The sequence below is a fragment of the Ascidiella aspersa genome, chromosome 2 (assembly GCF_963924565.1).
Source record: "Ascidiella aspersa chromosome 2, kaAscAspe10.2, whole genome shotgun sequence".
Lineage (NCBI taxonomy): Eukaryota > Metazoa > Chordata > Ascidiacea > Phlebobranchia > Ascidiidae > Ascidiella > Ascidiella aspersa.
This window is the reverse complement of record NC_139448.1, coordinates 19381672-19403064: the sequence shown is the minus strand read 5'-3', so window position 1 is coordinate 19403064 and position 21393 is coordinate 19381672. Positions and strand designations below refer to the sequence as shown.

General features: G+C 35.2%; 1 protein-coding gene across 1 annotated transcript; it reads right to left on the bottom strand.

Annotated features, from left to right (window-relative positions):
* Positions 1-892: 892 nt before the first annotated feature.
* On the bottom strand, positions 893-21101 carry LOC146164223 (cohesin subunit SA-1-like). The gene is made up of 28 exons (XM_083382205.1): positions 20884-21101; positions 19394-19522; positions 15162-15308; positions 14444-14521; positions 14242-14368; positions 13866-14017; positions 10072-10122; positions 9870-10016; positions 9468-9646; positions 9095-9227; positions 8683-8775; positions 7948-8169; positions 7680-7852; positions 7513-7582; positions 6993-7136; positions 6799-6906; positions 6642-6695; positions 6365-6556; positions 5956-6127; positions 5608-5737; positions 5326-5428; positions 5051-5199; positions 4586-4720; positions 4185-4317; positions 3511-3612; positions 3277-3407; positions 1546-1816; positions 893-1319 (listed from the first exon to the last, which is right to left on the bottom strand). Exons 1-28 carry the CDS (start codon positions 20980-20982, stop codon positions 1305-1307), a joined length of 3639 nt encoding a protein of 1212 aa, XP_083238331.1. The 5' UTR covers positions 20983-21101; the 3' UTR covers positions 893-1304.
* Positions 21102-21393: the final 292 nt, after the last annotated feature.

Here is a 21393-nt window from a genome sequence, read left to right as displayed (position 1 = left end):
CACTGTTAGGACTTAGTCGCCCTTGGCAAGCGGTTTTCCTCGGGGATATAAATTAAAAAAAGGGTGACCCAAAGTGCCATGCCGAAACTTTTTCAACGTAAGCAAATTTAAAGAGAGGGCTGTTGTTGCCTTTCATGTCATCTTCAACGTCCTCTGCCCTATTCCTCATATCTATTTAACTACATCCTGGTGTTTTCATTCAAACATTGACTATGACTATCATTTAGGGTTGTTCAAAAAACACTTTTTTGTCAAATTGCAATAGGGACCCCCTGGAATTGCTAGGTTGCGTCTAAAAAACCCACAAACCAAATCTAAGCAATTTTGGTTCAGTATTACCCGTGCTACGTCAATTTAAACACTTTTCGTTTTTCCCAAATTCATCAAGGTAATTACGGACCCCAGGTTGGGAACCACTGATTTAAAGCAAGCACTGTAAACTGGTCGCCGCAGCGACAGGCCAACTTACCACACGCGTTGGTACAATTAGGCGCAACAATCAGCGGCAAATCATTAAATTATATCGGTTCCAATTACCCGAAATAAACGGCAGAATTGGATTCGATATTCTACTTTGAACATCCCTACTGCGGACCGCTTAAAATCCTATCGCGGGCCGTATGTTGCCCGCCCCTGCAGTAGTGTATACTGTATAGGCTTTATTCTGGCCGTTTAGGTCTTATTTCGACGGGTTTAGGTTATATTCCGATGTACCCGTTATTACGAATATATTTGGTAGTTTGGTAAATCCGAACTGTTTTTTATTTCGACGTTGATGTTGTTCTAATTCAGTCTTTAATTTTCAGTTCCCCTTTTCTATACAAATGGCCATTAACTAAACTATTTACAACAGTAAATTGAAAAAGCAGACAAGACGTATTTGTAATTTTTATTATGCTTAACGATAACCAACTTTAAACAATTACATTTGGACAGGTGCCAAATTCCGCACAACTTTACACAATAACCAGAAAAGAACGTTCAAACAGTAAATCATTACAACAGAAAAATGTACATTAAACGTTCCAAAAGCATTCAAAATTGTACATAACATACATAGCTATTCATCTGTATGCAGCTGATTTCTAATTTATTTAAACCTCACTTTGATACGCAGGCTTACTACTTCGTACTACAAAAATAGAAAACGCCGCTTTTCGTATAGGAGGTGCTAACATACAAATGTAGGTATCAGAAATTTAAATCAACTTTTTTTGCAGTAGCAATATTAATTTGTTAAAACAGAAGATAACACATCTGTAGCACTATGTATAGAAGTATCGTGGCAATGCTCTTGGTGCAAGTTAACTTCCGAAATACTGAAACAAAATAAGTTAGGTTTAGTGTACATTAACGCAATATCGATGAACCGAAATATCGAGTTGCAATATTTTATTTAAAATGGAATTTATTTAGTTTCTGTGTAGAAAAAGTCGCCTGTGAGTCTTGGGAAGGTTACGTTAACAAAAAAAAAATTTATAAGATGTTTTACAAAACATTAACCCTTTGATTTTGTAAATAACACTAATGCAATAAATGTATTACCGGCGACTGTGGTGGAATACTTTGCTGTTGCATTGGTGACATCACTCCATGGAAGTGGTCAGTTGGATTTTGATGGTACAAGTTAGACGATGACCCTTGGTGCATGTACTGTGGAGGAGCCATCGGACTGGGTTGTTGTGTGCCTAATTGTGGCATGGGGTTTTGTTGGGGGACTGACATAGGGTACGCTGAATGCATAGAATGCTGGTAGTCTTGTACTTGCGGTGTGTGGCCGCCACGTGCCATCGGCGTATTTATCATTGTTTGCGAACTGCATTAACAAAAAATATGCAAAAGTTGAATTAACTGTAAGTATCTAGAATTTGGATGTTTGAGAAAATAAAAGAAGCGTTATTTGTAAACAACTAACCTTTCACATTTCTGGGAACTTTGTGAACTGTGCTCGTTTTGCGACTGTGATCTCTGACTGGCATTTAAAAAAAAATCCTGCATTACATCTGTAAATGCCCCTAGGTCATCGTCATCCCCACTAGACTCTGATTCACCTTTCTCTTGGATCTTGGGAGAGTCTAAATGTTCAATTGGAGTATAAACATTTAAATTGCAATAATTCAAGCAATCGCTCCCTTCGTGCATTAACTTTTTCGCTAGAAAGTCTATATCATCGTTGCTATCGGACTTCTTTGACTGTTTTTTGTTTGACAGAGAATCACAACTTTCATGCACACCAAATACTATCTTTCGTTTTTCCTTCTCTGAGAAATTAAAGTCTTCTAATAGTCTAGGTGGATTTGTCTTTTTTGGACTTATATATTCTTGATGTTTTGTGTGTTTACGAACTTGGCGCCGCTTCTTTTCAGGGGTTTGGTAATACCTAGAAGAGCAGCTCTCGAACTGGTTTTCACTACTCTCTCCACTTTCTGAACTCACATCTGAGATATGCCCTTCGTCCAGCGTGTCATTATCAGCTACCCTCACACCACGTTTAATTTCATGAATAATGCACTGAAAAGGGTTGGTTTGAATTAAAGGACTGCGTAGGTACTTACTATCAGCTTTTTCTGGAGAGTCAAGTAGATGATCCACCAACAAGTCGTCGCTCTCGTTCTGGTAATGTTCTGTTAGCAGGTCATCTTCCTTTTTTTCAGTGATACGGTTATCAAAGGATAATTTTAATCTGGCGTCTGTAAAAACTGTTGGCAAATCTTCAAATTGGTCAATTTTAAGTTCAGCATCGGACGAACTTTCGGCTTTTTTACAGTTATTACTATTTTTTGGTTCAACGTATGGTAAAACTTTAGAGTCACGATTCGTTTGCTGCGTTCCAATATATATAAGGTCGAAGTCATCATCTGACTCCTCGGCATATGACGGAGTAGAAGTGGAATTTTTGCGAACTGACGATCTTAAACTAGCACTTAAACCGGACAACGACTTCTGTACTTTCTCAACTTCACCAATGAAGCCTTCGTCATCTGAATAATGATGTTCAGGGACTTTGGTTTTTACGTTTTGGGTTTTGTCTGATGAGTTTGCTTTCAATGGTTTAGTTTGTTTTGAATCTACACTGGTAGATCTACGCCTTGCACTGGAAGATCTGGCTCTGCCTTTTCGGTTTGCTAAACAGCGTGTTTTGTTGCTAGAGCGTTTTCCACTGTTGATCCACAATTTTACCGAATTCCTACGAAAAGGTAGGAACACACTTACAAGCTTTAATTTAAAATGGGGATAATAAAGTGTAAATCAGTTTTTAGGAATACACAAACTTACGCTTGATACATGGAATGTTCATCGGGAATGTGAACTTGTTTTTGGTGGGCGTCGTTTACTCCTTGCACACCCCTTACTACTGTGGAGCTAAGCTGCGGGTGTCCCATGGTGTTCTGAGGTGTCATAGGAGTCTAGAACAAGTCATTTTTAGGTCAAACATCATATCAGCATTTCTCTGTTACTTGAAAAATACAATACATAAACTAGTCGAAACATAATAAATTATGGCAATACCTGGGGTGACATTGGTGGTTGTTGCATTGGGGTTGCAGGACTTCTCGGAGTCTGGGGGGCATCTAAATCACCCTCGTTTTTTCGTCGTCTACCTCTTCGACCCTTTCAGCGAAACGACAAAAAGAAGGTTGTAAAAACATAAATAAACATTAAAATAAAACAATTAAATAATACAAAATATTTTTACAAAGTAACGTTTTCCAAAAATAGAAATGACAAAATAATTAGTGAAAAAATCATTATTTCGTTTTGTTCGTTGAGCTTATATTGCAAGAAGATCTTTAATTTTCGGAAATTCCCCTAAAGTTTTACAAATTTCTCTCCAGTGCGTCGAACTATATAAGGAAGCGGATATTACAAATTATTTGTGCCAATTAGAAATATTAAAACACATAAAACAAAAAAGCAAAATAAATAAATAACAATAAATGAAAATTTGGGTTTATTTTTTAAATCTGGATATATTTGAAAATGTTTTTAAAGACGGGTAATCGGTATTTTACTTCAGTTTACTTGAGGGGGGAAATAAAACTTAATAAAGATATCTCAATATTTTTTAAATCCTACTTTAAACAACTCTAACCAGACATTGGTAGGGCTATGCTACACGTATACTTGAAATATAGTTAAGTAAGTTTAAATTTCCGTATTGTATTAGTTTGCCGATAGCTTACCTTGTTGGGAAATGTCCTCAACTCATCTTCTGCACCTTGGAGTAAAGAATTGCGATAAGTAACCAACGGGATCCAAGACTGGCCTTGATTTGTTTGCATTCCACCGGAAGTGTGACGATCCAAATATTGAAGGCTGTAAGGTACAGTTTTAGATTCGACAATTGGAAAGAAAGGTATCATGAGTTTAAAAATATTAGGAAATGTCCAGCAATTCAATAAATTAATAAATAGATAAACGACACTAAAACGAAATATTAAAAGACATAGATTTTTCATAAACTTTAATTTCAGTTTTAAATTACCCCTAAAAAAATTAATTGCCCTTTTGTTGATAATAATTAACCATAATTTAAGAACAACTCGTCTAATGTGTATCCTGGTTCGCAAATTACTAAGCTTACACAGTCTTCTTGTCCTGTTTCATTAATTTGGCTGAAAACTCGACGAGGATACCCAAGAAGCTTAGGTTTGGTGGAGCAACAGATTCGTCATTCATTGCACCTTCCTCTTTCTTTAATGCAAAGAGAATGCCTTCCCTTCGGAAACAATATACATGGATTACTAAACGTGACCCAAATATACTTCTAAAACGAGTGGAAAAACAATGTTATTCGCTATATTGAAACAATATTTTTAAATGTAAAAAAACGCAGATTTCACGTGCACACATTTATGAATATATTTGGTGTAAGACAAGTGAGTTTACAAAATAAAAAAGCTTTCAATCTTTCAGTGTTTGCCGACAAACATACAGCTATACGTAAAATGCACATTTTACTATAATAACAATCGCCATTCAAATCATTGCTGAGACAAGGGGCAAATGTCGCAAAAATTTGTAATACGACCAAAAAAAGAGAACATACTTGTGGAGTTCGGCCACCGCGTCTCTGGTTTTCACTTGGTCGAGTCCAAAAGTGAGGGCGAATCTTCTTGCCAGTTCCTTCATGTGACCGTATTCTTGGGAACTGTGGTCAAGCTCACCCCCTTGTTCGCGCACTGTGTCGCGGTATAACTGTATATCGTACATTATAAACAGCAAAAAAAACAGTGATTTAAAGCAGGCTGCGCCTATATAAGCACAGAAATAATTCGAGTGTAACTAGGGTCAATTCAAACATCTTAAAGAAATGGAACTAACCGTCATGAGACTGAGTGCCAGGGTTTGTGCGCAGGCCAACTTATTCACGTGTCGCGAACGGCTGATCGTGTCCTTTATGATGTCACCGTAGTCCGAATAATACCTAAAATACAAATTTTATAATCTGAATTTTATAATCTGAAGTAAGATATGTGATTGATTTTGACACAATCTATTGAGAAATTCTGCCCAGCAAAATAAACAATCGCGGTAGAAATTAATGTTTACTTATATGATTTAATGTTTTTTACTCATATGATTTAAGGCAGTTTTTTGTTGTACCTGATATATTGTTGAAAAACAGTAGCGGCTAGTCTCAGGTCTATCATACTGAAGACAAACAACTTGCAAACTGCTGCCAGAAGTGATCTTCGCCGATGCAGGGCGTCTATTGTGGCTGTGTCATCCTCCTCTGATATTAAGTATAGGATAGGTTTCAAAAAATGGCAAAAGGCAATTTAAAGCAATCCCGCGTTTTTTACAGATTTACAATAATGTATTACTGCTTTTATCAAAAACTGTTCATGAAAGGTATTGTGCCTCAGGCTCTGCATAACGTATTCATACCATTTGAATCACCTTGCTTTGTAGCTTCATCTTATGTTGAAAAAAAAAATAGCAGCAACTCACCATCATCTTCCTCTGGTACAAACACAAAGTCTTTGACAAACTCGATAAGTGCGTGCTGCATGTGATCTGACGCTTTTTGCACGAGAGGTTTCAGGGTTGGATTCGAGTTGGCAAGTTGGGCGGCAAACATCACCAGAAGATCGCATATTGACATGTAGCACGCCTCTTGCACCTGATAACAGTGGTCACTGGTCACTGTAGCGAATATCAATAGACTGAACATTTAAATCACACTGCGAGTTCATATAATGCTCGTAGTAATGCTACAAAGCAAAACAAATATCGATTGGCCGCATGTAAATAATATACACCTGTGCTTTTTATCCATCTTGGGCGATATATAGAGAGTAGGGCATCAGTCAAAAAAAAAAATATTGCTTTACGTAAAAAACAGTTGAAATCCGATTACCTTTTTATGCGGAGATTGTGTGAGAAGCAGTTCGCATGCCCTTAAGTATTCTGTGACCTTTTTTCGCAGTTCAGCTATCGCAACCAGAGGTTCATCCGTCCCCACACCGACCCCACTATCGCTACGATCCTTCACCTTAAGTAAACCTGCTACAACGTCATAATAGATGAACTCGACAGCTTGCCGCAGCATCTACAAAAGTGAACATCGAATAGGGTAATAAAAAAGTTAAGAGCAAAAAATAAGTAGCACTTTGAGTAATAGAAAAATCACTTACGGGTTCTGGAACAGAATCGGCCCTTTCTTGGTGAAAAGAGATGATAAGGTTCGCCTGAAACAAGTAGTTGGTGTTAAAACTAAAGGACTTCTTTTAAGTTACGCATTCTAAGAACCCGAGTTCACAAAAACAACAAGTCAGCAAGAAAACCACTTACTCGTGGGTAGATATCAAAAGACGTCATGTCGTTAAACATATAAATATTTGTCAGTCGCTTTAAACTTTGTACGACGTTATAAATCTCCTCGTCATCTGCCTCGTCGCCCTGCCAGCAAATACGTGAATGGTTACATAAATTAGGTACGAAATTAAAGCCAACATTGTTGCTAAAAGTGCAGTATACAATCATACAGCAAGTTTAAAGATGTCAAAGGCTAGTCTGAAGTTTTCTGCCCAAGTGTCAATCACAGCTCTCCTGGCCACAGTAGCCTTGCTGTAGATGGCATACTCGTCATCGCAAAGGTGGTTGTAGGTACGCGATGCTTGTTCCAAAACCTGCAAGTTGACATTTAAGAATCATTCGCAGACAACAAAAGCAAATATAATAACACATCTTTTGAAAAGTTATGCGTGGCCACCAAACGTAAGATTCAGCATTTAGTATGGAACCACTTTTCCTGTTCCCCCATTCTTATATTGGAATGAGAGTCATGGGCCTAACATTTTAAATATTTTGCTTTGGCGCTAGTGACGCTAATCTGTAGGTAAGCTTTTGGGTGCCAACCTGGATTAAAAGCACGTTCCTGATGCCACCATACCTAACACTAAAAAAATACGAAACAACATTAGAATAATATAGAGAATGTAACTTCAATGGGTATTAAAACAGGTTTTGGCTCTAATGCGGAAAATACTAATGAACCTAACTTGCCTCTGAGTCGGTGTGCTTGTCAACAACTATTGCCATTTGTGAAAGTAGGTCTTCCAGGTGTTTTTCCAATCTAATGACAATTTTACAGGTAGGTAATTAGTTAGGTAATTTAGGACAAATTTATCTCTACCATCTACATCGAGTTGCAATTTTAACATATTATTTACCTGCTAGTTGTATAGAATTCTAAATCAAAGTATCTTGGTATTTGTAGCAAACCAGCAACCTTTTCTTTGTCTACATGAAATTTCCTTAAAATATTTGGAAGTGCAACAATAAAATGTTCCGTCAATCGCACTTTATCTTCAATTGCTGTTTTTCTATCCCTGTTGGCATTTTTCTAAAATGAAACGTTAGGAGGAATGATGGTTTATAAGCACTGTACAACAAGTACATGCTTTTCAGATAAATGTTTCAGTATTTGTTGGTCTTTACCTTGCTGTAACCTTGTCTTCCTGAAGGGGGGACACCCTCTGCTGCTTGCTTGACTGAACAGACCATAATATCAACAAGAGCACTTTCTTGTTTCTCATCCAGGGCATCTTGATCATTTGCTGGTTCTTCTAACAACATATCAGACATACATTCCCAATCTTTGAGCATAGGTCCGGCAACTTCCCACAGGGAATCAACGAGATAAGTTGCATGTTCATGAAGCTTAAAAAAGCAGTGCAGTAAAAACAATTTCAATTCACTCCAGATTGGTAACTAAAAAATTGTATAAAATGATACTAGAAGTTTGTCAAATTAAGAAAGGCTTTTAACTCCTTTGCTATACAAAATTTAAATTAACTATTAACAAATAAAAACAAACTAAAAACATGTGGTTTTAACCTTTCATGAGTCTAGGCCCCCTTCCATGTACTCTCAACAACGGTGCCCCTTGCTAACCATTTAGAAGTAGCATCACATAACATTGCAAGGCAGGTGTTCGAGGTCATATTAAAAACTACGATTTGAAGTTTAACTAACCAATAATTTAAAATATTATATGCTCGTGCCAGTCGCCCCCAGGACAGTCAAAGGTCACTGTTAAACAACTAAGCTCTAAATGCCACAAAAAAAGTATAAACTATATAAGTTAACATTTTTTTTTAGAAAAAATAAAAGGCATATCTATTAATTTCAATCACATAATAGTTTTGCGAAAAATACAGTTTGTAAGTTTACCTCACTTTCGATGAAGAACATTACAAGATCTGCAATCAAAGGTGCGTTTGGCGATCTTCTGCGACCTCTTTTTGTGTAACCAGGATTAACTTCCTAAATAGTTAAGAGTATTTGCATTAAAACCTATTGTCATACAAGTTCAGAGCAGGATTTTAAACAAGTGATGGAAAAACATTTTATGGGGTCGAAAAAATGTATCTGCTACCAAGCATTCATTTATTTCACTTTTAATTGAGGAGCAATGAGAGTTGTTTAGGCAAGTAAAAAAATTAATATACCTCTTTGTTGGGGGACAAAAATTTTATTCTCCTGGTATTTAATCCGTAAAGGCGTCTTAAAAATATTACCGGTTACTTGAAAGATTTTATGGAGTACTCCAAAACTTTTATTTAATTCTAATATTGTTTCATACCTTGTCCGCAAACAACTGTTTGTTGAGGAACTCTGCAGCTGCAATAGCTACAGGTCGATGGCAAGAAAAAACAAGCTGATAAATGCTTTCACTGTCACCTGAGCTGAGGACTGGAGTGTCATAGGTACAGTTTCTAAAAGATGATAAAGAGGTTTAGGTGGGGTAAAAATTACATTTCAGCACAATTTGAGACTAAAACTATTGTCTGAGTATATTGCCAACTAAAAGTTACATAATACTATAACTATGTTATTATATTTTGTTCAACCATGAATTATAATTATTTAAATTGTGGTGCTATTTTGTTGCTTTTATCAGACAGGGAAATAGTAAATGAATTGCCAACATAGAAATGATAATTCTAAAGACTTACACTTGAATAAGAACAAGTAGTTTTATTGCTAATACAGCAACATCATGTTCCTTGTCGAGAGTCATAGAAACAATTCGATCTTTAAATCGACTTGTAAACAACTTGAGATCTCGTGTCATCTCTGTGTCACCATAGAGACCAAGAAGTGTATGCAAGCACTTCGATCTCACTTCCTTTTGCTAAGACAATATATTACTTAGCTAAGAATTTATGGTGTCTGCGTTTATCTTTACGAAAAAGTTATTAGTATTGTATAACAGTATGCACACAGGTATGGAAAGCACAAACAGTTTGCTATAAGGTAAGCTAATAAAGAAAGGATAACCTTTCTAAAACATTTTATGCATTGTTTTTTACACAGTAAATCACATTTTGTGCATTACACATTTAACACCAACAAACCTTGTCATGTAGGGTCCATCCAACATACTTCAAATAGCTGTCTGTGAGAAAAACTTTAGGAAACATCTTCATCCAAGTACCAATCTCTTCCATGCAAAGAGCACGGATATCAGCAATATAGTCACGATAACGATGCACAAATATACCCTACAAATCAGTTAATTTTAAAAGTGTAATTTGAACATAAAAATAAAAAAGTTACCTTAAATATTCCATTTAACATACTTTCAATTTCACTTTGCTGTTCTTCTAACTGTAACAAAAAAAAAAACATGTCAGTGGCTCCCAATAAGAAACTTGGCCAATAAAATATTTAAGGTTTTGTTATTTCTCATTAAATAAACGTATAGCTCATGTATAATATTTATGCATGCTACAACATAAATATTTCAGCAATGACAACACTTACATTGGCAATAAATGTTCTGGGGGTTAAGTGTTTATAATAAAGCACCAAATTTTTACCCATTTGGTAAATAACGGTAAAATACACATGTTGCATAACATAGTAAACAGATTTTGGGTCCATTATATTTTGTATAGGTTTTATTAGAGATTTTACAACTTTGAATTATTTAGCATTAAACGTGTTTTATTTACTAAGTAAGACACAATTTAAAGTGGTGGTTCCCAATTTGGTTTTGTAATTTTGGAAAACAGCCCATCCATATTACTGATATGCATCCAGAAGAGCATATCAAAATTAGGCAACTGATAAATTAACATATTTTTTCTTGTCATGTAGTACAGATGATTTTTAAACTATAATAGGATTTGATTGTGTTAGTTATGGAAAATAACTAAATTTATTAATTTTTCTAGGACAAATGTACTGAAAAAGCAAGTAGAAAGAGACAACTCAGGGAGACTGTAGTATGTGTAAATATAGACAAAATTAAATTCAGTGTGCGTTTATTGCTTTGGGACCTAAGGATTACCGACAACCTTTGTGCGTTTACTGCAACACAGCTCTATTGAAGGTGTTATTTGTGCCAAGCAAGCTTTTCAGACACTTGAGATGAATCATCCAAATATAAAGAATATGGCAAAGGAATAAAAGCAATAAACAAACAAATAAGACAGCTATGTTAAGCTGCCGAAAATAGGGTTGATGCAAGCTACAAAGTGGGTCAACTGTTAGCTAAACATAAAAAAGCACACACAGATGCAAAATCAGTTTAGTTCCAGCATTAGCATTTTTGTTTTCTTTGAACTGGTGCATCCAAAAAAAGTTAGACGAATTCCTTTGTCAACTGACAGTTTTACAAAGAATAGAAGACTTGTCTTCAGACTCAAAGATCCAAGTTTGCAAGAACTTTTAGTGAAGAAGACAGCCTGTCAGTTTTATGAGCAAGTTAATGAATCTAGAAAACTGGAAAGCTCAGCTGCTTGCATTTATTTGGTTCATAAAGGATACTCAATTGGTGAAATTGTTTTGCTAAGACTTAGAAGGTATAGAGACGAAAATATATTAATACTGTTGCGGTGGACTAACTACATGAGCGTGTGTAGAGACATTGGTCTTTTAAAGCAGAAAAAACATAGGATTTGTTTTATAGGCGTTTGATAAAATTAAAATGTGTTAATTGTACATTACATGTTCCATTGAGAAGTCCTCATGGCCAAATCTTTGTCTAAACATTAACAAGTCAATTTGAATCAGGTTAGCCAAGTGGTATTTTATTTAAATCTCAGTCAATACAAAATCGTTTTTTTAATTTGCAAAGCCATTGATTCTAAACACCAGTGTATGCTGTGGCATACCAATGTTTCCACGCTTTTGAGAGGAAAGGTGTTAAAACTCTTGGTCCATTCAAATTACTCTTAATCAATTTAAAAAACTCTTTGGTTCATTATCAAACTTTAATACTACTTTCTTGAATTTGGCTTAGACAGGTTTTGTATTTCAACCTAAAAATGCAATCCCATGATAGCTGAAAAAGCTCGCTGATTGACACCCACAAGAAATTTAATCAGTTTGCGTAGGACAACTTGTGTTAAGCAGCACCACTAGAAATATAACTTAACCCCAGGTATTTCCTTAAACACTAAGGCACAAATACATTCAACTCTAAATGAATAACAAGATTAAACGAAGGTCCTGTTTGAAGCAATGATCATAATAAAGACTCTTTGTCCCGTATTCAAAAATTGTTTACAGGCAAACAGTAGAAGACCCCATTTCTGCAGTGAAAAATAGTTATGAGTAGGGCCATTATTTTTAGACTTGTCAAAAACAGTAAAAATTTACCTGTCAGGTCAAAATTTGTCAAAATTATTTCAATGTCAAAATTGATTAAAAATGCACATAAATTGTTTAAAAAAAAACTATAGTCAGCGTTTTGCAACTGTCGTTCAGTTAAAATTTTATCAAAAAAATTTAGTTTTGAGTTCAATTCAAAGACGCTTTAACTGTATTATGTCTTCATTAGAGTAATATACGGTATACACGAGCTTGCAGAATTAACCATCCAGGTTTAGTTTATCGTATAAGGCTCTTGAACTTTGTTTGCTTTATAGGTGTTTACTGTTTATCTTTGATTTAGTCAATTGTATTAAACAGTATTTGCTGTCTTTTTTCGCTTGTGATTTGCAATTATCCCATTTCCAATTTCGATTTATAGGTCTTTGTTAATTTTCTAAAATAATTTTTACAGTCAACTTGAACTATTTATACAACAATTTTCTAAAATAACAAGCGTCTTGTTTGTCTATGGAACAAAAATTGTCATCTAAAAATTTTCACCCGATCCGTCAGAAATTAGTGCAGTTCTAAGCAAAAAGGTATGACAATTAGAGCAACCAAAGGATCAAAAAGGCTGACTTTTAGACTTTGAGGTCTTGGACAATGCACTAATTTGACTTAGAAGATTACTTTTAATAATACTTGACCCACCAAACCCAAACACTAACCAGCACCTTAACCCAAATAAAGTGCGTTGATTTGATAATTACATAAACGCTTTAGGTCCCAATACATCAATTTGTGACGTAACAATCCTATATACCCGGACGAGAAATTGTGTTATGCCCACACGAGTTTGGGCTTTTTCACCAGTGTTTAAAATAATTATTAAATTAACGCACATTATTTGGGTTAGAGTTCGGGTTAGCGTTTTTTAGGTCAAAATTTCTCATTTTTTAGGTCAAAAAATAATCGCCCTGGGTATGAGGTTTATTGTTTAAACGTTGTAAATCTTTAAATGTTCAACCCAGTCGTTAATCCTTTGGAAAAGTTTATTCGACTTGCGATCTACCCAGCAAAAATAATTTTACTTTTATGTATTTATTGAATTGTTTGTATTAAGAAATTGATTATAAGCAATTGCTGCAGTGTTTTGGTAGCAATAAGTTTGAATGCAAATGTCTTATAAAATAATATTTGCAAGCAGTGTTGTGTAACTACAACTGAGAATTAGCAATTACTCTCTTAAAGTTCATAGCGGTGAACCAAGCAAAAGTTTAAAAAATAACTGTCTGTGAATATTTTATATCTCAATTATGTTTGGGTATAAATCAAAACCATGGTGCAACTTAATTGAAAATTTGAAAAAGCCCACTATTGTGTGTTGCTTAAATCAGGTTGTAAATATAGTTAGTGTTATTTTTTCACTAAAGATTGTAAAAAAAATATTTAGGTCATTAATTTGTTTATTCATGCGCGGCAATAAACGACCAGACTTTGACAAAAACTAACGTTTATGTATGGAAACCACAAGACAGGTTAACAATATCACAAGAAAGGCTGCGCTAGGACGGATATTTGCAGACGGCGTGCCAACATTTTTAGTGAGTGTTATTTCGTCCAGGGGAGTGTTGGTTGATAACCGCTCGCCCAACTGGCGAGTGTAACTTTTTGCTGAGGAACAACCCTAATATTATTATGTTAGTAAAGTGAGCAATGATTAATTATGAAAAATTGTTCAGTTATTCAAGTACAACAATTTTAGTAATAAACCCAAGCATTTTTAATGACTGTATAAATAAATTGCTAACCTCTTTTCGCTTCTGCAAAAGAATATCAAGTTTTTCTGAAGCACGTTTGTTGGCTGCCTTGTTTCTTTCAGCATCATACTGCCTTTGAGTGTTATCCAAACTAACGCTCAAAGCCAGGGCAACATTAACAAGACCCGTCATCAGTTTCATAGCTATATGGTATACAATTATTAGATTAATCATTAAGTTATTTACAAGACACAAAATGCAGGGATTGTTTTACACAAAATTGAAACTTTTGTTATTTCATTGTTTAGTTTGAAAGCACACTTGAAAATACTTTTAGCATTTTTAAAGACAGGACAAGCTGTTTCCAAATCAGTTCTGCGTCAATTTAAGATAACAAAATATATCAAGATTTATTTCAAATTTACACCTGCAAGTGTAGCTGTGTGTCTAAACGCCCGGACTTGGGAATTGCTTAGTTCAGTAAGCAATGTAAGAATGTTGTCCATCATGTATTGGTCATAAATGATCTGGTATTGACATTGCCGTACAAGAGCCTTAAATAACATATTAAAACATAAGTTGTTCATATTGATGAGTTATATGTTAAACAATGTCCAGATTTGACATACCTGTACAAACTCACAGAAGTTGGATTTAAATTTTCTGAAGTGTGTTCCAGCTGCAATCAAAGGATAATCCCCGCTGTCCTTCAAACAAATTTGTTGTTGGGTTTATTGACAACTAATTTCTTAACAACACATCAATATATTTTAACCTGCTTAACAAGGTAAGAAGCAGTCTAAAGCATTACTTTTAGTTTTAACATTACTAATTAGTTTAATCCGAACCTAGTCTGAACAAAAAAGTGAAAAATTACCTACTGTTATAACCGCTGCAATGAGCAGGATAACTATTTTTCATTTGGCGGCTACACCACAGTACACTTGGCTAAGTCTGCCCAAAAACTACCAAGCAAACACGTGTCTCAAGCAAGCGCAATGCAAAAAATAAAGTCATTTTTCCTTCGGGACAAACTAAGCCAAATATATTTAGATTTTCTACTTGGGAGTTAAAAAAATAAATTATACTTTTTTTTGTCAGGCATTAATTTTTATCAAATTTACAAGTTGGCTAAATTCCCATAATATGCATGGCATTAAGCATCAAGGAAAGAAAATATGCTATGGTGCAGATCTTGACTTTAAACTAACAGCCTTAAAACAGGTCTTCCACGGAGCCTATTTGGGCACTTTGCGCACTGAATTTTGACTCTTGTGCAAAAGCCCTGTGCACATGCTAAAAATTAGAGGAAACACTGATTCCAACCATATCATTGCTAACACCCACTTCGTCAAATTCTTCTGTCATTCTTTTTATGACATCCTGAAATCCTTCAGTGGCTTCTCTTAGCATTTGTGATGTGACAGTTCCTTTGCAGCCAGAAGAGTTGATAAAAAATTGTATGAGATCCAGCAATGATCCATTGCGATCAGTCTAAAAATAATTATCAATTGGTCAAACAAAATAGATAACATTATTTATTCTGGGGGGAGGGTGGTACTTTTGTTAATGGGAACCGGATATATTAACTATTAACTCTAGTTAAATTAGCCAATCCCAATTATCCTGCATTTGCGCTTCTCACCTGGTCTAGGAAGCTCTTTAAAAATTTGGAGTAAATATCTGTGAGAATCTGTTTAAACAAACTAGTGTTTGTTTTAAGTAAAGCATGAATTATTTTTTCATATTGTTTTATTAATTATTATATGGGCCAGAAATTATTTTTCCATGTTTCAGACCAATTTTTGTCTGAAGCTTTATAGAAAAAGCATAAATCATAGAATTTTAAAATTTTCAGACATGGCATAGAGTTCTATATAGGGGCATATGTTAGGTTTATGACTCTGCGCCCCTAGGGCTCTTTAATTGGCGGGCAAAAAAAACTAAAAAAATGTGACGTCATTGTTTTAGCTCTCTGTAGTTATTGATTCCCATTTAGCAGTTGAAAAACGTCAGTACGGAACTCGTACATATTTGCTTGCTTCGTTAAGTTTGCGAAGTGACGAAACTGCAGACACCATGCTGTGCCTTTTATTGTCACTGGGGAAATTCTCTACAGGTATACTTTTTTTGACTAGCGTGATATGTTACAACCAGTGGCGTATCCAGGGGGGTTTGGGGGTTTGGACCCCCCCCCTCCTTTTCGTAAGTGACATTATCGTTTTTTGTTCGTTTTTGTCAGAGTTTTACTCACCGTCCGAAGCTGCGTGTTTTTAAATGTAATTGGGTCACGTGTCTTAAGCTAATGCGAAACCAAAATCAAACGCAAAACGCCGTTTTTCGTCTTTTGTTTGGTCGACCGTAAACGCTAGATCAGTGGTTCTCAAAGTTTATTTCGTATTCCTCCCTTAAAGACTTAAACAATGTTAATTCCTCCCCAAAAAATCCCAAAAGGAATATTGCCAAAATAGCGCGAAATGATCTTACTACGTCCGGTTTGTTAACGTTTTGATGCTGTATTTTGAACTAGATCAGCGCTTCTTTACCGTTGCGCCGTGGAAAGCTGCCAAGTGCGTCGCGGACAAACCGAAACACATTCAAAAATATTTGACATATATTTTTTAACATTTTTTTTATTTTCGGCCATGTAATAAAAAAGAAATGCCGTTATACAAAAAAAAAAAAATCGAGCTCGCTACGCTCGCTAGGTGCGGCCATACTTATAACGGTTATCAAACGCTGCTACATTAACTAATTATTAAAGTTATACCGTTTCTTCGAAGTAGTTTTAGATGTCGCGCTAATCAAAAAACACACGGGAAAAACAATCTCCGTTTAGTATTGCAGGTGGTGACAGACGTGCTTGGAATTTAGTCTAGTCCCGTACATGGATCTACCAAAATCAATCACATATATTTCACGGTCTTGGTTTAGTTTGTCTCCTGAAGTTAACGACTGCACACTACAGCTGGCGCCTGGCAGGATTGTAGATAACGCACGTGTTCACTTTGCGTCTAAATGTTCGCTTTTGCTGAACGTTAATTGGCTGTTTCGGATGATTTTTTTCTTGGTTATGACATCATTACTATCACTATTTTATAACGTCATATCCATCACTATTTTATAACGTCATTAACGTCAGACGAAAAAAACAACGGGGAATTCCCTAAGGTGAAAATTCGGAACCCCCCCCCTTTTTGAATTTCTGGATACGCTCCTGGTTACAACGTTACCATTGCCATTACTCAGTATGGCAGAAAGCTGGCGACTTGGCGACTATGTCGGCCAAAGAATCAGACAGAAAACCAAAGAAGGTTGTCAAAAAAAAAATTTTTTTTTGGAAAGATCGTGTCCAAACAACGTCTGCTTGTTCTACACATATTCAATCCAATATTTATTTATAATGCTAAATATGCAGGAACATTATGCACTAAAATTGGCAGAAAATAATTTTATCAAGCACATTGTTTAGCAGCGAAAAGCCAGTGTTTGGCATATAGATTGTTTATTAGTTTAAAAAGCACTAAATTTCGATCGAACTGTTGCGTATTTGCAGTTTTAATTGATTTGGCAAATACTTCTTTATTGAGTTAGAAAAGCAATCATGATAGTCGCCATTCCTGTTAAATCAGTGGTTCTCAACCTTTTTTTACTGCGTACCACCTCGAGCTTCTATGATCTTGTTGCGTACCAACAAAATATTGAAAAACTAAACTTTATTCAAAATGTATATAGGATTATTAACAGGGGTGGATTAGCTAATTAGTTATCCCGGAAATTTCAAAACAAATGCAGCCCAGCACTACTGTCAAAAAAGTTTCCCTTTTTTAACTTGCAAGATACTGGTAGCCAAGTTTTGTAATTCTTCGTTGTTTTGCTATGATGTCATACAAAAAATTTGCATAGATGTTCCGGAAAGATAGGCTAATAGTTCCTATCATTGATGAAGCATAAAATATTTAACTATACAATCATTACGATGAATGTATTGTTTATTACAATAAGAAAAGCTTAACATTTTGGTAAAACTGTAATTTTACTTAAAAACTTACTGCGTACAGTGTACTACCCAAAATGACTTCGCCACAGGTTGAGAACCACTGTGTTAAATAGACAGTATGACATTCAAATGGGCATAACAAGGATGTACTATAGGCCACGCTGTTCCATCTAGGGCTTAATATGTTTTGGCTGTTTTAATTACGTAAATGCAAAAAAGTTTTTGTGCTTTGCGAGAACTTCGGCCTCATTTAGCTATACTTGTGTCTCTGAAGCATATCTATTCAGCCAAGAGGTATTATGCATACTATGGCATGTTGCACTTTACTGAGTTTTGGGCAAACAATTTCTATTAACATGGATTATAACACACCATTATTATTTTATTAAAAATTTATCCCAGTTCAAAAAAAATATTTTCTTCCAATTTTAAGAATGTTTTTCTCGCTTTTCAATCTGATTTTAAGCTGCATTTGTGCACATGAGTTCGCACCAAAACAGCTTATCTATGTAACGGTGCTAGAGTAAGAAAGGCAGACATGTGCACCCCCAGGCTATACTTCAGCATATACTATATGTATTTCTTTATGTCACAAAAAATTTTGCAGCTTCGGCGAAACTTTTTGCTTTTTCACTTACTTCCTAATTATCTTGTTTTAACATGGCAAGGTTGATACATTCCTTTGACGAACACATCATTTGAGTTATGGGGCGTGACCAAAAAAACAAAGAATTTACACCAAAAATACTTGTCACCAGAAGGCTGGCAAGATTCTACCAGCCTGCCATTACTAATACTGGACAATTAGACTGTGCATAACCTCGCTAAATATTGGCTTATAATAGACCTTAAGTAACCCTGTAGCGCCTTTTTTTAATGCCCACACGTTTTATGAGAGAATGTTACTTTTGCAACTTAACACAGTTAAGAAATTTGCAACCTGGCATTACAAGTTAGTCACTCACCTAATAACATTTGATGCCCACTTTATTAGGCGAAAGGTTATGTCGCCTGAAAATTATTAGGCGAAGGTTATGGCGCCCGAAAAAACTCTGACACCGTATTACCAGGTTACATTTAAAGCAAGCATAAATGGGCCTTATCTTAACTTGCCACTCGCGTATGTACTAATAGGCGCAACCATGGCGATAAAAGTCTAAATTATATCGGTTCCAAATAAACAGCAGAATTGAATACAAATCCCATTTGGATTCGAATCCGAGGATTTAATATTCTACTTTGAACATCCTTAGTAATAACCACAACAGAAGAAGATCTAAATTTGTCAAAATAATGCCTAAATATGGAAGAGGATATTGGATGATTGGGGAAACCTGTCTGGCATTCGGTGTTTGGGCGACCAAGTTTGAACCGCACTGTTGAGGTGTCACTGCTTTGGCGCCTGATTGTTGTCCCTGATTGATTTAATGCTGCAGGCAATGGGTGGGGTTCGAAATGAAGTTAGGGTTTACATTATTAGAGGTGTTAGTAACAAACTTATAGTTGGGATTTGGGTTAAAATTTTTATAGGCCTTATTCTGACTATGTTGATGTTGGAATTAGGACTCTTATGTCTTACCTTGTAAGCCTCAATCCAGTCATCCACAACAGCAATCATAGACATTCTTCCTTGACGGACAATCTCAAATAAAGTTGCTTCAACATCCAAATTACTTTCCATAGTGTCATGCCTTGGTCGCTTTGAAACCTTTACAAATATTTCGCACATTGCTATTAAAAACAGGTTTAAAGTTTTCTGGGAAAGTTTAAGTCCAAGAGCTGCTATAATCAACAAACAGTAGATTCTAACTTGTTGTTGACATGATGTAAAGTAATTTTTTATAAAGCTTTAAATAACAACAGGGTCATTCCATTGTTGCTGGTACAGTAAAATTGTCCCCTTTCAGGCTTTTTTAATTGCAAATTTTGTTTGGACTATTATGTAGGTGTTTTAAATAGTAACTTGAAAATTCCAATACACAGGAGTTCCCAAAGTAAGGAGATTTTATAAATATATTGTTGTTTGTTTTTATATCATTACAGGCCACCAAGTGGTTAATTTCACACATGACTATTTGTGATTGACAAAACTTTTGATAATTTATAGCGAAAAACACTAACTTCCGATTTTTCTGCAACTGAGCTTAAATGAAAGATAATTTTCTTGGCTTTCCAGCTTTTATAAATATAAGGTGGGATATTTGAGTAGAAATGACAATTTTTTTTTGCTGTGTAATAGAATATGAAAACGCTTTATGACACACTATTATACTGTATAATTATGAAGTGTGATTGTGTGGTGCTTCCAGGAAGTCAAGCAACTTTAAGAAAACTACTGGTACAGAAATGCACACCAGAAGCCAATACATAGAACAATAATTTTAATCAATATATGAAGCAAATTGCAATTAATTTTAGTGTTTTGCGGCTATAACACGTAATGCACCGTCAGCGCACAATAATATATATACGGTTTTGGTTTAATTTTATAACATTGTGTCTTAAAACAGAAGTCGGCAACCTAGACTGCAGAGTCTGAGCGGGTTCAGGAGTTGGACTTGAGTTAATTTTTGGGTCAGAGTTGGACTCTGGTTACTTTCAACCGACTCTGTAGCCCTGATATACATACTGAAATAGTAAGACAGGTTACGTTATTTAAAAGCTACTTAGTTTTGTTAGACACCCGCCTGAATGTAGATTTAGATTAAATGCCAACCTGTATTATGTCGGCTATAAGACGAATGAAAACATTGGCACTTTTCAGGCTGAATACTTTACTTACATATTTATAAATAAATTCTGGCAATGGAATTATAATCTTATTATAATGTACAAGTATCATTTTTAGTCCTAACAGGAATTAAGATTAATAACTAAGATTATAATACACTAGAAACAAATTAGATTACAATCAAAATAAGCAAACTATGACTTTATTTTGTCAATGTAGTCAACTAAAATTAAATTGTTGTTGAATTCTGGACTTGTTGGGTACTTCTTTTTAGTTATATTTAATTTACATGTGTTTATGGCACTATATCACATGTAAAAAACCTAAGGGCAACTTACAGCAGTTTTTCCACCTCTTCCACGTTTTCGAGTTGGTGGTCGCATTCCTTCATCTTCATACTCACTGCCACTTCCACTATCTTCAGGATAAGTAGGCATCACAAATGGACTTAATGATTTTAAACAAATTACAGCTGTTTTTCTTATTCGGAAAACAAACAATTGCTAAAAAAAGCATACGTTTGCACATATGAACACTAGTTTCCCAAACGCAAGGGCAATTCACTTCAGACAAGTTCCGATTTACATTTACAGTAACATCCCAGTTGAGTATGCAACTTGAACCAAGCAGTTTGTGCAAACTTATGTGGTAGATGTAAATATAATGATTCGGAATCATAAATACAGTGTAGTACTTACCATTACATGACATGGCATGAATCTTCAAAACCGAATAATAGGGCTAATGCAATGGTTGGCAAACTGTGAACTCCATCCCCGAATCTATACTTTCGTCAACTTAAACTATGTAAAGACAAATTTGTTTGGCACTTCGCACAAACTTCTATC

Excerpts from the sequence above, each read along its gene's own strand:
- LOC146164223 (XM_083382205.1), bottom strand. The coding sequence starts at position 20,982 with ATGCCTACTTATCCTGAAGATAGTGGAAGTGGCAGTGAGTATGAAGAT. Across the intron at positions 15,309-19,393 it reads ACTGGATTGAGGCTTACAAG|ACTGATCGCAATGGATCATT; the intron begins GTAAGACATAAG and ends AATTATTTTTAG. Across the intron at positions 4,721-5,050 it reads GCGGTGGCCGAACTCCACAA|GGAAGGCATTCTCTTTGCAT; the intron begins GTATGTTCTCTT and ends TTGTTTCCGAAG.